The sequence below is a fragment of the Microplitis demolitor genome, chromosome 4, assembly GCF_026212275.2.
Source record: "Microplitis demolitor isolate Queensland-Clemson2020A chromosome 4, iyMicDemo2.1a, whole genome shotgun sequence".
Classification (NCBI taxonomy): domain Eukaryota; kingdom Metazoa; phylum Arthropoda; class Insecta; order Hymenoptera; family Braconidae; genus Microplitis; species Microplitis demolitor.
The window spans coordinates 6,737,262-6,754,939 of NC_068548.1; the positions used below are offsets into that span (position 1 = coordinate 6,737,262).

The 17,678-nt window shown below is 31.4% G+C and overlaps 2 protein-coding genes across 2 annotated transcripts; both read right to left on the reverse strand.

Moving 5' to 3' along the window:
* Positions 1 to 6: 6 nt before the first annotated feature.
* On the reverse strand, positions 7 to 7,328 carry LOC103580774 (signal transducer and activator of transcription 5B). The gene is made up of 5 exons (XM_008562659.3): positions 6,993 to 7,328; positions 2,164 to 4,116; positions 1,705 to 1,860; positions 1,419 to 1,641; positions 7 to 179 (listed from the first exon to the last, which is right to left on the reverse strand). The coding sequence occupies exons 2-5, from the start codon at positions 4,082 to 4,084 to the stop codon at positions 8 to 10; spliced, it is 2,472 nt and encodes an 823-aa protein (XP_008560881.1). The 5' UTR covers positions 4,085 to 4,116; positions 6,993 to 7,328; the 3' UTR covers position 7.
* A 5,201-nt stretch (positions 7,329 to 12,529) lies between these two features.
* On the reverse strand, positions 12,530 to 15,019 carry LOC128667681 (uncharacterized). The gene is made up of 4 exons (XM_053738840.1): positions 14,972 to 15,019; positions 14,625 to 14,871; positions 13,033 to 13,261; positions 12,530 to 12,950 (listed from the first exon to the last, which is right to left on the reverse strand). Exons 2-4 carry the CDS (start codon positions 14,837 to 14,839, stop codon positions 12,804 to 12,806), a joined length of 591 nt encoding a protein of 196 aa, XP_053594815.1. The 5' UTR covers positions 14,840 to 14,871; positions 14,972 to 15,019; the 3' UTR covers positions 12,530 to 12,803.
* Positions 15,020 to 17,678: the final 2,659 nt, after the last annotated feature.

The following is a 17,678-nucleotide window of genomic DNA, read 5'->3' on the forward strand; positions in this document are numbered from 1 at the left end:
AAATAAATTATTGTGGTTTGTACGACTGTATAAATTCATTGAATCCAAATCCATTGAGCTGATCCAGATTAAGATTTTCGTCAATTGATGGCATCTCAGTGTGACCAATTAATTCTGCGTAATCCATGTCACTAGGACGGCCACCAGGATTTGAAGATTGTCCAAGACCCGGAGCGTAACTGTACCAGAAACACAACCCCAATCACTCTGGCAATCCTCTTTACTCATATTTATTATCATTATTACTATTAACCATTCAATTAAGTAATTTGTTTATTTATTTATTAGTTAATTAACTAACTAATTGATTAATTTTCAAGCCGGAATAGCCGATACAACGACCAAGAAAAAAATTTTACCAAAACAACCACAAAATCGCGATCGAGAAAAAAATTTTTTGAAAACAGAATAAAAAGTTTTTAAAAATTAATAATAAAATTAACGATTGCCAGTTAATTTATAATAGATCGATTGGAGTTGCGTCCTGTTCTATTTTATTTATATAATTATTTAATTCAAAAAAAAAATTTGAAAAAATAAAATAAAATATGTGGTTGTACCGGCTTGCTCCAGGCCTTTTTTTAAAATACTTATTTATCAAAATAATTATTATTATTTTTAATTGTTTTTTATAAAAAAAAAAAGTTGGACCCGAAGCTTGGATTCTAGTCTAGATTTTTTTTTTTAAATAAGTATATTGGCGAGCGATTGAGTTCTAATAAAATATAGTGAGGACCTTTTTTCGAAAATTTAACGAGGAATAAAATTGTTGAAATACAATTTTACGTTATCTTTGATAGTTTAGCTAAAATTTTATTTCTAAGATTTAAAAATTGATAGATTGTGCCTTGATATAGAGTACTTGCAATTTTACTTGTAATTGAAATTACGACTTAAGTATGCAAGTTTACGTGAAAAAGGTTGAGAATTTTTTTTATAGAGAATTAAATTTTCTATAAAATTGGTCTTTATAACTTTTTCCGTATCTGCAATTCTTGAGGCACAATATAAATTTTAAAATATGCCGTTCTAGACTAGAATTTCTTTAACTTTTTTTAAAATTACCCGCTAAAATTATTAATTAATAAAAAAATTATCCTCACATTATATAGTTACCGTCTAATAAAAATTTTATCAAAATCCTTGTAAATTTTAGTATAAAAATGACTATTAATATGATTATTAAAATTACACAGATAGTAAGTTAATTAAAATACTGATTTAATTATTAAAAATACTCAGAATTAAAAGAATACTTTTCGTAAGGAATAAAAAAAAACATAATTTACCATTCTTATTATTATTAATTTTTTTTTTCTTTTTCTTTTTTTTAAACAAAAAAATATATAATTTCCGAGTATTTTTAATTTGAGAGTAGAAAAAAATTTTTTTTTTATTTTTACATCCAAGTAACTGACCTGGATGCAACTGACGGAGTGTCACGAACAGAAGGATCAGGACTGTGTGCTTGGAACATATTTGACGGTGTTGCTGGATAACTTCCGTGACCCTGATTACTACCCATGCCGACGACAGAAGAGTGGGAGGGAGTTTGCCCGCCTACGCCTGGACCACCCCAACCTGGTACGTGGGTCACGAGAAGTGGTTTCACATACCCGTTGTTTGACGTCGGTTGACTCTCTGTAAATTTTATTAGCAATCAATAATTAAATTTTAATTTTTTTAAGGTCAAAGATTACGTACCCGTAAATGGGGTATAGTAACGCGCAAATGCTTGATCTTTTGATATGTCAGGATACAAATAGAGCAAGTGTTGAAGATCTGATACTCTGTCGGCGAGAGAACGGATAGCAAAATCCTTGCTGGTGAATGGTTGCAGCATAAACACTTCAGTTTGATCTGGAAATTAAAATTTTTATTTAGAGATAATAATTTATGATTGTATTTTTTGCAAAAATTTTTTCAAGTCAAAATTAATATAATAATTGAGTAGTTGATAAAATTCCGCGTAAAAAGAGTACCAACAACCCTATATCTTAATGAGCTGTTAAATTATCATTTTCAAAATTTAAAAATTTTCATTTAACATTTTGACATAGACTCGTCCAAACATAGTGATGTGAGTACTCAAACTACAGGAAATGACATCATGAACCCAAATCCAGTCCCCAAAAAAATCAATAAAAATACTTGAAATCTGACCTCCAACCCAAGCAATAGTGACACCACCTAACTCGGAGTCTGAAAATCTCATCAAGAAAGTCCCACTGGGGCATGTCGCGAGCATTTCTTCTGCCTGCTTCTTCCTCACGAATCCCAAGATAAATCCTTCCGTCCATGGCCCTCTCAAATGCTCTCTTGTGAGCTTCATAACCGCGTAAAACCACTCCCAGAATGTAAAGTTCCTCTCAGGAAGCGGCTCTTTGCAGAATTGGGCCCAGCTTAACATCAAATTCGAATAATCCTGATCCCCTGGGTATCCTCCTCTAAAAGCCTTTTCAGCAAGAAACCTCAAATTGTCCTCCATCAAATGTCTTCCAGTCGCAGACTTAAATTTAACATTCAACGCCTCAGCGACCTGGGACCAGGGAACTTTATCCGGAACCGCAAAGGGAACTCGCCCTGGTTCAGCGAAAGCGTTGTCCCAAGTTACCGTCGCCCAAGCATGTGGTTCCTGGTTTCCATGAACAATTACCACCACAGGGAGACTCAGAGTCCATACCTGGAAGACCAGTTCCCCACCTCCAACGCTGAACTGGGACTGAAACAATAGCGAGAACTTTTCATCCATCACTGACTCTGTTCCTTTTTTTTCCGCCCGCTTAATCTTTTTGAGCTGCATGTTCCTGAAGCTGACACTCAGCTGCCTGGTGGCCTGATGGTATTCCATGGTCCCGGTGTTGTTTAAAATTTCTCCACTGGCTTCGCTTCCCTTGGCCATCTTGTCACTCTTTAACAAACTATTGGCCTGGGCCTCGCTGATAATGCTGACCTTAACCTGGGGTGGGGTCATGTGGACGTTCAACTTGCCCCCAACCAGGAGTCGGACGGTGCTAGTGAACCGGGTGTTGGTCTTCATCACCTGGGGTGGCTGCTTCTCGATGATGAACGTGCTGGTGACCAGAGAACTCAGCAGCTGGGTGATGGACGAGTTGAGCTGCGGTAAAATGTCTTGGACACCTGGTGGATCCAGTGCTAGCTTCAACTTCAACCTCTCTGCCTCTTTTATCTGCTGGCGGTTGAGCCAGATTAGTTCCGCTAAACTTTCGCACCATTCCTGGATCGAGTCTAGGGTTGAGTTAAATGGGGCGCCATTTCCCGCGAGCTGCTGGTCGCGTTTCCATCGAATCAGCTCGTCATCGAGGACCTTTGACTGGAGGCTGTTCAATTTGGTGATGGTGTCCTTGAGTTTATCCGCCAGAGTAAGACGTAGCTGCATCAGATTAGCGACTTTGTGATTGAGAAGCTGTTCCTGTTGCTCCTTTTGCCGGCGGATCTTCTTCTCGGCGTCGATACTCTGCTGGTTCTGGGGATGAGTCGCCAGCTGCTGAAGATGAGCATTTAATTTCGTGCACTCGTGGTAGCTGATAGCGAAAGCTTCCTGCTCTTGTTCCATCTTACGCAGATCCTCACCGGTCTCTTGAGTTCGTCGTCGAAGAGCCTCAACCTGCTGGGCAATCTCTGTGACCGAGTCCCCAACCATCATGCCAACGCGACCGTGAGCCATACTCATCAATGCGCCGCCTAAATTCTCCACTTGCGCAACCAGCTTCATCTCGGTCCCCAGGCAGTGCCGAATTATACGGAACAGGGTTGTGGGGTTGGTGTTGTACCGCTGCCGGAACATCTTTGCAGCTTCCATAAGCTTGAGTTTGGTGAGGAACAAGTCCTCGGTTTGAAGAGAAGCGGCTTTGGATTCGAGTTCCTGGATCAAGGAACCGATAAGGTTGGAGATGTAGGGCTCATGCTGCGGGTTATCTGGCTCTATATCTGCCCACATTTTTTCTTCGATCCAAGCAGCGAGGAAATGACGAACTTCTATAGGAAAGTGCTCACCATAGACTGAACGAATTTGCTGGAGCGCCTCTTGTGGCAACTGCTGCGCTTTTGCCCACAGCGCCATATTTTTTTTATGTCGTTTTCAACGGCTAAAAGCTGAAGAATAAAAAAAATTATAGTGAATTTTTAATCAATTTAATTTTTTTGATCGACCGCTCGTAATTCGTCAGTCGGTAAAAAATATTTTATAAACTTCTAGTGATTTTTTAAGTAATTTTAGTTTCTAAAAGAATTAATTATTCAATCATGGAGAGTTTTAATCAAATAAAAAGTTTAAAAATTTTTTTATCGATTACTAATAACTTTTCAGTGAGTAAAAATATTATATAAATTTCTAGTAACCCTGATAGCCAAGTTGGGCGCAAAAGTTGGCATTTCCATAAGTTGACGGCAATTTTCAAAAAAACTTGTCGAAAACTTTCAGCTCGTGTAACTGTTGCCGAAAACTTGACTACAAGTTGCTCAGAAACTTGCTGACAGGTTGCGGCAGTAAATTGTCGCCAAGATTCTGAACAACTTGTAGCCAACTTGTAGTCAACAGTTACACAACTATAAATTGTCGACAACTTGTCATCAAGTTGGTAGCAACTCATGTACACCAACTTTCTGATCAGAAACTCTGGCTATCAGGGAACTTTCTCATCAGTACCCAGGAAACCAGACCCTGATAGCCAAACCCTGCTCAGCAAGTACTGCAGTAAAACATTTTCGACTACCTTAACAACAAGTTTCTGGCAAGCCTCGGCTGGATAATAATTGTGTGCAAGTTGATGCAAATCAACTACCATCATTTGAATGTAATTTGACAGAAAAACTTGCCGTCAATCCCTGGTTAAAAATACTGATTGAAAAGAATTGAGAAGCGGTCACTCCATGCAAACTGTATATCTATATATACAAACAAGAGAATTGAAATTATTGAAAAGAATTCGAATTTCATAATTTTTAGTTCTTTTCAATCAATATTTTTAAACAGGGATCTGAAGTGAAACTTTCAATCAACTTAACGTCATTATCTGACAGTGACAATTGAAGTCAAATTGAATTCAACTTACAGACAATCTACTGTCAACCATAACTGTTTGCCCTCCAACATTTGCTATTAAGTTGGCTTCAGAATACGGCCGTAGCTTGAAGTTAACTTGCGGTTACGGTGGCTATCAGGGAAGTTTAAAAATTTTTTTATCGATTGCTAATAATTTTTCAGTTAATAAAAATATCATATAAATTTCTAGTAACTTTCTCTGCACCACCTAGGAAACCAGAGTTTCAGCTCATAAATTGAAATTAAACTTTTGAAATCTCGATCACGTACAATATAAGTATGTAAAAAATTCAAGTTTAACTTTTTAGCTCTCATTTGCGTAAAATAACATATAAATTTGACGTTAAATTAAAGCTGCTATTTAAAATTAAGTTTATGTGTAATTTTATGTGAAGGAGAGAGCAAAAAATTTAAATTAAATTTTTATATGTACTACAGATCATCGAGATCTCAAATGTTTCATGTTAATTTTTGAGTTAAAATCTTGATCATCTAGAGAGTTCTGATTCAAAAAAATTTTTGATAACTAAATTTTTGATCTCACGTATACGTAAAATATCTACTTTAACCTAAAATCCACCTTAACCGTAAGTTAACCAAGCTACTGCCGTATTCTAAAGCCAACTTAAAAGAAAGTGTTGGAGAGCAAACAGTTACCTCTAAGATGACAGTAAATTGTCTGTAAGTTGAATTCAATTTGACTTCAATTGTCACTGTCAGATAATGACGTTAAGTTGATTGAAAGTTTCACTTCAGATCCCTGTTTAAAAATATTGATTGAAAAGAACTAAAAATTACGAAATTCGAATTCTTTTCAATAATTTCAATTCTCTTGTTTGTATATATAGATATACAGTTTGCATGGAGTGACCGCTTCTCAATTCTTTTCAATCAGTATTTTTAACCAGGGATTGACGGCAAGTTTTTCTGTCAAATTACATTCAAATGATGGTAGTTGATTTGCATCAACTTGCACGCAATTATTATCCAGCCGAGGCTTGCCAGAAACTTGTTGTTAAGTTAGCCGAAAATGTTTTACTGCAGTACTTGCTGAGCAATTTTATGTAGTGCGGCTATCAGGGTAATTTGACTGTTAGTTGAACTTAACTGGCTATTAGAGTAAATAAAATGATTAAAAATTTTTTTATCGATTGCTAATAATTTTTCAGTTGATGAAAATATTCTATCAATTTTTAATAACTTTCTCATCACTAATTTTTTTCTTACTTTTTTAGTTTTATTTTAAATAAATTTGAATACCAAAATAAAATTAACTATCGCTTTCTAGTAAATTTTAATAATGCAAAAAATTAATAAATTAATTTCTAGTGATTTTTCAGCTAATAAAACTTTTTTTTACCAATTCTTTATCCCTCAAAAATATATATAATCTCCATGTTATACAAAAATACTTGAGAATCCTACTGACAATTACTCTCTGTCAAAATTTTCTGATGTTAGCAAGGTACCAGAGGCCAGATCCAAAATTTAGGACCTAGGACAAAAGTAAGAGAAAGTTCCATCACCAGCCCAAGACCAAGACCTTCAGACGGCCTTGGGTCTTAGTACTTTAAATCTACTTCATTATTTAAATAATCGATTCCTCGTAAGGAATGTGGATAAAAAAATAAAACGGAAAATTATAGAATCCGACGTGCTCATGACGTATTATAAATATACGATAACGCATAGCTACATAGATAAGATATTTATATATATGTATGTATGTATGTATGTATGTATGTATATATATATATATATCTATTCATTACTGCATGTCATTTTGCACCAACTATGTAAACATATCTAAATATTAAAAAAACAAAAAATATATATATATATATATATATACTTGTATATACATATATATGTAAATGAATAATATATAAATAAAATAAATATAAATTTAACCTTCATTTTAACTTACCTCAGTATCCCAATGGGGACTCACATTAAACTGGCGGGAGTCTTTTTGTAAATTATTTTCTTTTTTTTTTTATAATTAATTTCACTTCACACTTGATTTATTGGTCAGTTTAATTATTACTTAATAAAATAATTATTAATTACTTTGTTGGATATATATAGATATATATATTTATTTAAACAAACGACAAGAAAAGATAGAGATGATAATAACTAAAAGCAAGGACAAGGATGGAAGCAACGTAGAGCGTAGCTAAGTTTTTTAGTCGCGTCTTGCTCTTGCGTCGCCTAACCCGTTGGTTCTCGGGCGAGCTAGCGCGGCGGAGTGCGCGACGATCGAGTAATTCTTAGAATTTTGTACCGTAAGTGTCGTCTTACGGCAGAGGGGGGCAGAGTGGAGTAGGGTCACGTGGCAATAACGCATACCGGGAACTCTGGAGCGCATGCGCGGAGCTGATGATAGAAGCTAGAGTTATGGTGGGTGAGGAAGATGAGGAAGTGGGGGAGAAGAAAGAGGAAGAGGTACAGTGTGTGGATGACGTATGAATGGATGAATGGCTAGTGTGTACTGGGATTTATTTTATGATTTATTGGTTTTTAAAAGACGACTAATATAACGGGGTTACAAGTTTATGACTCAGGAATTTCGGGTTCAAATTTCGCGGGTAATTTTTTTTTTATTATGCACGAAGAGTTTAAAGTTATGATAAATTTTAATGGATCTATAAATTTTGATAGATCCATTTAATTATAATATTTAGATATATATATATAATTTATTATAAATATAAATATATTGAAATTCGAAATTTTTTACATTTTTAATGGAGTACAAAATTTTATTTATTTAATCGAATTTCTATCAAGTATCGAAGTATGAAAATCGATACACCAAATATTAAATTAACAATAAGAAAATCAAAATTTTAATCGATGTATCGAATATTTTTAATTAAAAATCAAAATTATTAGTTAATTAAAAAATAAAAAATAAAATAAATCAATAATTCAATGAATTAATCGAAGTTTTTAAACTATTTTCGATGTTTACTCTTTTACAGAAAATTTATTTCTCTTAAATAAATTAACGTGTAAATAAAAAATTCATTACGACTTTAATTAAACGTATAAGGAAATAGATGTGAATTAACAATAATTTTTCTGTGGAAATAAAATTCGAAAATTTTGATGATAATTGTGCGTCAGATAATTATTAATAGTAAATCCTGAGCATGATATTTTTTTTACACATTTTCCTTTAAAAAAAACCGGAATGTGAAATTTAAAAAATCGAAAAAAAAAAATAGATCCCACCGTTATCCCATTTTGAGCATCGCTGAAAAAGTTGTAGAAAAGGTGACAGTTTGCTGTGAAAAATTATGAGGAAAATCGATCAGTACGTGTTTTTTGTAAATCGACAATTTATACTTAAAATTTAAAATTTTAATAGTAGCGTGGTTCAAAAAATTTTTTTTTTATTTTTTACTGAAAAGATGTCTAAAAACAAACATATTTTGTTTTTATGAAAATTTTTTTTAAACAACTTTTCGCGAAGTTGTAGACATTTGAAAAAAAATTCTTTATATTTTTCAAATTCTCTATATTTGATATCTCAAAAAGGTTGGAGGAAAAAATTTGAAAAAAATCATGAGGGTCTCTTTCAACCTATACTAAAAGATAAAAAAGTTTCAAAAAAATCCGAGATGCAAAAGCTAAATGGTGTCCGATTTGGCGTGGAACGCCCCATATATATAATAATTAAATTTGTAAAATAAGCGATGAACAAGAAGATCGACAGCTTAACAAATTTAAAACTCTTCTACCTGCTGACAAATTAAATTTCCGGGCTCTCTATTGTCTATACTTTTTGTTTACATTTACTTAGAGCACCTGTATATATATCCAGGACATTCCTTATAATTTACAATCTCAGTGACTCTTATCGTATACGATCTGTACTTACACAACTCAGGTATGAATTCCAGAAATTTAACTTCCGATTCTCCGTAAGAAATATTCAAAACTTTATTTTGAAAGGCATAACTGCTAACGTCAAAGTTCCCCCATGAAAAACTGAGTGAAATCCAACATATATACATACATATATATTATTTTCTGATTGAATCTGATAGGAAAATTCCAATCGGATTTAATCAGAGAATAATATTTTATTTATTCTGATTAAATCCGACTGAGTTTTTATTGAATTTAATCTGAATTTTTAACCCGAACCAAGTCTCTTAAGCGGTTCGTATTAAATTTTTTGTGTTGATTATTTTGTGTCAAATTAACACAATTCTCCGTGTTAGTTCAAAATTTTTAATCGATTTACTAATTCAACACTTTAAAAGCGTTACCTATTATGAAAATCGACATTATCAACATTTATTGAGTGCTACTTTAAAATCAACACAAAAAAAAAGTGTTGAAGCGACAGTTGAATTGTGTTAAAAAAAATGTCTTTCTTCTATTCACGAGGGAAGCACCATTAAGCATTAATGCTAATTAGTTCTGCTTGGCTAGTTATCATTTTTGTGACATTAGTGTTATTTATTTTTAATTGGACGTAAAAAAATAAAGTTGACAAAATGTATGATTCGTCTAGCTTAAAAAAAAAAATATTAAAAAAATTGCATCTGTTGCTTTTTTACTTTTTTACATGCTCATATTTTTATTTCTTACTTTTTTTTTGTCGTAATTAATTTGTTGATTAAAAACTTCGAAAATTGTTAACTGTCTGCTAACTTCAGGGTCATGTTTACTATCACAAAATAGTTCAATGTTAACTAATAATTGTTGACAGTTTTGATAACCTAAAAATAATTCATGGTGCAAAAATAAAATGTAAAAGTTAACATTTTTTTTGTTTCACCATTGACATTTAAAAAGTGTTGAAGTTACTTCTCATATTGCTCGAATTTTGTATTGAAAAATAACACAAACATTGGATCGTTTCTAACACACAGATAGTGTTAATTTTACTACGATATTTTTTACTGTGAATTGTCAATTTAAATTTAGCAAAACTTGCAAATTTATATTTGCTACTCGAGTCGAAAAAAAAATCAAATTTATTCTTTTTACTTTAATAAAATATTGAGTGTCGTTGCCGTTATTTTACTTAGACACCAGACTACCCCGTTGTAAAATCAAATTTTCATATTTTTTTTTTTCTAAGTTTTGAGTGGAATACTTGACAAAGAGTTCAAGGTATGACGTAATATTTATTTATTTATATTTATAGAAAATGGTCTCGCGGTTAGTTTTCAAATGGCGACTGTTAAGAACTGAACTGAGGATCCACTGCTACGAAATAAATTTAGCGCGAGTGTCTGCTTCCAAGAACTGAAAAAATTGATCGCAGAAATTCGCGGCACCGGGAATCGGTAAGCTAATCATTGTTTTTACCTCCTCCGCTTGGTCACTGAATTTTTATATCGCGATCAAAAAATTCAAAATCCACCGATAAAAACCATAAAATATTAAAACGTTCGACATACAGTGAATAAAAGTAGAAAATAATTTTAATAACAGCGAATTATAACATTTATTTTTTTTATCTCTCTAATAAAAAATATGATTTATTAACAAAAAATAATGTCTATGAAGGAAAATTTTTGACGAATCATCTAAAGATTGAATCACTATATATATTGATAGAAGGGCAGACTTACAACTCTGTGCATTAAGATCTTTGTGCAAAAAAATTCTTAAATTATCGATTCTAAAAATACGATAAAACAGTCATTGGAAAAGTTTCGTTAGAGAGCAAATAGATGACGAGTAATAAACCAAAAATTAAGTAAAATAGAATAGCTCGTGGTAAGGGACCAAACGATCGGAGGGGAGGAAAAAAAACAGAAATGTGCGATATAAATGTAAAACGCGTGTTAAAGGTATGGGCCTGTAAACTCTGCTGAAAAATCCGATAGATTCTTATGACTGTATGTCTAAGGTCCTATACTCAACTATAGCGCTTCTCATAGAACTTATTCATTCTTATAAAATCTCTATCGGAATTTATAAGAATCTATTGGATTCGAAGAGACTTTCTAAACAGGGAATCTACATACTTATTATTGCATAAAATATTTGCTTGAATGACTCGATTAAAATTTGTTGACAAGTCTAATTATTATCAAAAATACACACAGACATTAAATAAAACATATAGCTGTTCATATTTGATTAACTTTGAATTTCTCTAAATTACAACTCACGCCCTTACAAAAGAGTATATCTCTGTAGATATAAAGAAATAATTTTCCCATAGACTAATGACTTAAATTACAGGGTTGAAATTTTTTATTAAGTATAATTATTATTAAAAATACACACAAACATTGAATTAAACGTAGAGTCATTGATATCTAATTAATTATCGATTTCTTTCAATTAATTCTCGCACCCGTGCATGAAGGATAGGCTTGTAGATCTACAGAAATAATTTTTTCATAGACTATTGGCTCTTATTGCAGGTAGAAATTTTTTTGATAAAGATAATTATTGTTATGAATACACACAAACATTGAATTAAACGTAGAGTCATTGATATCTAATTAATTATCGATTTCTTTCAATTAATTCTCGCACCCTTGCATAAAAGTATGGGCCTGTAGATATTGCATGCAATAAAATCCAATGATCTATGGAAAAATTATTTCTGTAAATCTACAGGCCGAGACAGATTCCCTGTTTAGAAAGTCTCTTCGAATCCAATAGATTCTTATTAATTCCGATAGAGATTTTATAAGAATGAATAAGTTCTATGAGAAGCGCTATAGTTGAGTATAGGACCTTATACATACAGTCATAAGAATTTATCGGATTTTTAAGCAGAGTTTACAGGCCCATACCTTTAACACGCGTTTTACATTTATATCGCACATTTCTGTTTTTTTTCCTCCCTTCCGATCGTTTGGTCCCTTACCACGAGCTATTCTATTTTACTTAATTTTTGGTTTATTACTCGTCATCTATTTGCTCTCTAACGAAACTTTTCCAATGACTGTTTTATCGTATTTTTAGAATCGATAATTTAAGAATTTTTTTGCACAAAGATCTTAATGCACAGAGTTGTAAGTCTGCCGATAGAAGTATTTATTTGATATTAATAAATGTATTTATTTGAAACAGTCTTTAACATTATTTGGCTGAAATAAGTATTTGTTTTCCTCAAATATAAATTTATTAGTAGTTAATAAATCTCATTTTTGAGTGAACATCGCTGCGATATTTGACTACTGTGCCACTTTATGTTTACAACCTCGAATGGAATGAATGTGATCATGGTCCTCGAAAATTTTTAACTACTTAATCAATAATAAAATTAATTTTATTTAGATATTAAACAGTATTTTAACGTTTCAATATGTTTATGATTATTTTTCTAAACGCAAAATTATCGTAAATTACATATTACACCCTTGATAATGAAAAAATTTTTAATTCACACCGGCTAAATTTAACACGATATTTGGTGTAATTTTCACACCAAAATTTTGACAACGAGTTATTTTCATTACACCGAGTCCAAAAATTTTTTAGTGCCTGAGCAAAATATTATTTTGTCTAGTGCGGTCATTTTGGTATGATTGTTAAGAGTTGAAGTAAATGATAAATAAATAATTTTTTTAATTATTGTGGATGGAATTTTTATTTTCTGTACTCTTAAATTATATTCTAGCCAGCTGTGTACATTCAAGTAATTGATATATATTAATTACTGTAGATGGATTTTAAATAAAATATAAATATTAAATGTACGGCTGACGTAATTTTTTTCCAGAAAATGATTAAATTATTCGCAGTTTTATTGTGACAGGGTTCGTGATTCACGAGCGCCTGATACGTAATTACGCCAAATAATGCTCCAGGCTTTGTTCCAGGTATTGGCATCAACTTGATCGAAGTTGTCCTGGTTGCAACTGACAGCTGCGATGAAAACATCTTGGACAACCTGAAAAATTATTTTAGATTTAGCGATTAATTCAATTAAAAGTCAAAGTTAACGTGACTATTTAATAAATTAATAAACTTACGTTCTTATCCTTTTGACTGTAACCTGATGGTGCAAGGGGGCATGGCCAACGTCTCCAAAGTTCTACATTGCTGATATCTTCCAAAACAACAGAACGAACAAGATCGTTGAATGCAGCAGTGTAACTAGATGATACTTGTCTGAATTCTTTATTATTCAGTAGACAATAGTTTGGTATGTCCTTAAATCTTGCGAATTGTTCTTTGTACTCTGGGTACTTCTCGAATAGTCTAAATTTAATAACCACAAATAAGTTTTCTTGTTTTGAGGGATTGGGAATAATTTTCAGGGTTTCAAAAGTATGAGGATGAGGTAGAGCGATAAATTTCTGTTGATTTGAGTACTCACATCACTAGGTTTGAATAAAAGAAAATTTATCATAAATTATATATATATATATATATATATATATATATATATATATATATATATATATATATATATATTAGGGTGGCGCAAAAAAACCGATTATTTTTTTTTTCGAGTCTCTTATGAAAATTTGTTGGTTTACGATGTTTTAAGAAGCCTCTCCAAAAATCAGCTCGATAAAAAATTTTCAAGAGGTCGCTCACGAATTTTGAAAATATCAAAAATGATCGAAATTCGAACTTTTTATTTCAAATTTTTTTCTTTCTCATGGCAGCAATAGTTTATATTTGTGAAATCATGACTACGTAGAAAATTTAAGCCTAAAATTTAAATTTTTAAACCTCGCTCAAGAAATTTGAATGTTTCCGAGTGCTGTCTTTTGAACGCTTTCGAGCGACCCTTAAATATTAGTAATAAAGCTGCTCGATTTTTTCACCATCAATTGGCATTACAGTGAACGAAAATATAACCCAAGAAATGGAAATAATAAGTTATTTACATATTTTTTAATTTTTTAATTCAATTTGTAGGTTTTTTCACTTATTCAAAACTTACCAAATCTATTGTTTAAAACTGTCCTGTATATTTTTGGTTATGCAAAAGTTATATTTTACTGAAATGACAATAATTGAGTCATAAAAAAATACAGCAACTAATACAAACTATCAATTACGAATTATCAGTTAATATCCAAAATTCTTGAGCGCCGTTTAAATATTTAAATTTTGGGCTGAAATTTTCAGCATAGGCATCAATTTACAAGTATAAACTATTGTTGCCACGAGAAAGAACAAATTTAGAAATTAAAAATTCGAATTTCAATCATTTTTAATATTTTCAAAATTCGTGAGCGACTTCTTGAAAATTTTTTATCGAGCTAATTTTTGGAGAGGTTTCCTAAAACATCGTAAACTCACAAATTTTCATGCGAGATCGAAAAAAAAAATAGTCGGTTTTTTTGCGCCCCCCTGATATATATATATATATATATATATATATATATATATATATATATATATATATATATATATATATATATATATATATGATATGATATTTTAATCTGTTGCGAATGTGGGTTTATGGGTACTCAAACTAACAGAAATATACTGCTTGCAATAAATATGACATTATTTTCACAGATTACTTAGAAAGATAATGACAGTTTACTGATAAAAGGTCATTTTTTATAGATTTTTTAAATAAATAAATATTAATATTTACGCCAATAGCCAGACGGTACCAAAGTCTACTTGTCGGGTTCCAGTCGTAAAAAAGAATGAATCAAGAAGTCTGTTTTTTTCATTTCCAGATAAGTATTGACATCTATAATTTTCATTTTGAGTGCAGCCACATTGTGATGAGCTCTGAGCATCGGTACCTATCAAAGTGTTTGCTAGGACCCCAACGAAGAGAACAAATAAAAATTCAGCTTGCATTTTTATTTAGTCGTTTGACACTGATACGGAAGCTAAAAATTAAATTATTATTATTATTATTATTATAATTATAATTATTATTATTATTAGTAATAATAATTATAGCTATAAATTTATTAAATGAGCACTTACAAATAAAATGCAGAGTTATTATTCAAGAAAGAAGAACTAACATTAATACCAGCACAGAAAAATTCACGGTTTTTATACTTCCTGTTATCAAATTATTTTAATTTGAGTTCCCCTTCCCAGATGATGTTTAAGTAAAAAAAAAGAATTATTATTATTAATAATTCATTAAAAAAAAAAAAAAAACAGTCAAGTATGACGGTGATTTAAGCAAATATTTTCACTCAAGTAAATTGTAAAATTTCAATTATTCTGTACCCAGACAAAGTAATTTGTTTAAATAATTATTTATCTAAATTTCGCAACTTTTATGAATTTGCATCGATAATTTAATTGATCAAATTCATTCATTTGCATTTAAAGCATTGCAAAATTTTATGTCTTAATACATTTATTGAATATATTAGAATTTGAGTATCGAGAACTTTCCTGGGTCCAAATTAAAAAAGTAGTTTGAGCCTCAAAAGCCTTAAATGATTTGATGTTGAACTTAAAAAGTAGCTGATAGCGTGAACACCTTTTTAAAATGATATTTTAACCCTCCAAGGCATATTTTAATTTGTAACAAATGAGCTCAATTCTTTAGTTGGATATTATTGTTACAATTGATGGATACGATTTAAAGTTACCAAAACCTGAAATTAAAATTTGGCGACAATGAAGCTTCACGTTCGAGATGTGCAGTAATAGCTGCGTTCTAAGTAGATAAACATATTTCGAACCAAACATGAGCGTTCGAGTAGCCGTACGACAGCATTCATGCTTCGTATTCGTCAGGTTCTTGGTTACGAATCCCGGCGTCAACAGATTGTTTTTCAGTGAAAAATTTTCACTAGCATTTTTCGAATTCTTCGGTAGTTTTAATTTTCCAGTACAACATTATCAAATTATTTCTATTCTAAGTCCTACTCCTACGCCCATTCCCAGATGATGGACAAATAAAAAAATCGTTATTATTAAAAAAAAAATAAAAAATCTGGGCGTCGTTTGGCCCTGCGGACCAGCCCTAAAACCTCCCGCTATTCTCGAGCTCAAGGAGCTTGAAAACATCACTGTGAATATATTTTCGATCTCCTTGAGGTCGAAAATGCTTTTAATTGTTTTTTTATGAGCTTTTACAAGCTCTAACAAGTTACGTTTTATGCTAGACCCTGATTAAGAAAAATGATTTACTCCATGTTAAGTGTATATCTATATATTGGTCGATTCAAATTTTTTTAAATCATTTCAAATTGTTTTGAATTATTCCGAATTATTTTTTTTAATCAGGAGAGTTTGAAAAGTTAAGAATCGAAAGTCATTAATGAAGAAGCGGTTTTTAAATTTTTATTTCCGATTGTGTTCTATGAAATGAATGTATTTCTTTCTCCAACGATATCTCTCGAACGAATGAACCGATCGAGATGGTTGAGGTCGCACTCGACACGACTTATAAAGGTTTAGAGCTGATTAGATTTTGAAGTTGATCGTTCAACTCGTTTCTGAGAGATCAATAAAAAACTAAAAAAAAAAAATTTTTTTGTTCCGTAATTCGCGGACACACACACACACACACACACACACACACACACACACACACACACACACACACACACACACACACACACACACACACACACACACACACACACACACACACACACACACACACACACACACACACACACTTGGACATCCTTCTGAAAATAGTCAAAATAGCTTCCTAGGACCTGAAAACGTCGACATAAGTAAGTCAAGTGTGATAGAAATTTGTGCAACTATCAAAACTCAAATAATATTAACATTTTTAATTGTTCAGTTATCAGACCGGAAAATTTATTAAAATTTTTCTTTACTTAAATTGCGAAATTTTGATAAATTAAAATTGATAATCTAATCAGTTAAACTTTATTTATTTAAATGTTGTGACATTCGAAATGTATATGTACAAAAATTTATTAGCGATCGTGTAATTTAGTTTTATAAAAAAAAAATTTATGAAACTTTTTTTTTTAATATTCTATAAACATTATTCAATGAAATTTATATAGAAAAAAAATATATTAGTTAATTTCATTTTCAGGATAACACTATTATTTTATATAATTTTCATAATAAAATGATTAAATAAATATTTTTTATGATAAAAGAAACGAATTTATTTTCGATATTTATTTAATGTGTTTATATATTTTTTAAAGAACATATTTTTGTATAAATTATATTTTTAAATTCTTGTTCAAATTTGCCATTAATTTCACATCTTCTTCCCAGCTGTTTAAAGTCGCGATTGAATTTTGACAACTCAGGTGAAAACAGTTATAGCTTACCGAATGCTGATATCGCATTACACGAATAATATAAACTTATTAATATTCATATACAATATTTATTATTCTAAAGGATCGGGAACATTTTTTAAGGACTCAAAAGTATGACAGTGAAGTAAACAGATAAATTTCCATTAATTTGATTATTCACATTACTAGGTTTTGATAAAACAAATTTTATCATAAAAACCCTTTAACGGCGAAGTTGGACAAAATCGTACCCGCGGCGCCAAAGTGGGGATAGCCTACATCGTGCGCTCACAGTTCCCACTACCTCAATTTACGAGACTCAGTCTCGGTCATTACCGAAATTCACTCATGTGGTGGGTTCCTTTAGTGTCCTTTCATATGGATAAAATTAGACCATAAGTTAAGTTTTAGGACACACTTCGAGTATCTAA

Bases quoted from the DNA above. Each gene is read 5' to 3' on its own strand.
- LOC103580774 (XM_008562659.3), bottom strand. From the start codon at position 4,084: ATGGCGCTGTGGGCAAAAGCGCAGCAGTTGCCACAAGAGGCGCTCCAG. The intron at 1,861-2,163 runs GTCAGATTTCAA...TTTAATTTCCAG, and splicing joins CACTATTGCTTGGGTTGGAG to ATCAAACTGAAGTGTTTATG. The intron at 180-1,418 runs GTCAGTTACTTG...TTTCTGGTACAG, and splicing joins ACTCCGTCAGTTGCATCCAG to TTACGCTCCGGGTCTTGGAC.
- LOC128667681 (XM_053738840.1), bottom strand. From the start codon at position 14,839: ATGCAAGCTGAATTTTTATTTGTTCTCTTCGTTGGGGTCCTAGCAAAC. The intron at 13,262-14,624 runs GTAAATATTAAT...TATTAAATTTAG, and splicing joins GGTACCGTCTGGCTATTGGC to ACTATTCGAGAAGTACCCAG. The intron at 12,951-13,032 runs GTAAGTTTATTA...ATAATTTTTCAG, and splicing joins ACAGTCAAAAGGATAAGAAC to GTTGTCCAAGATGTTTTCAT.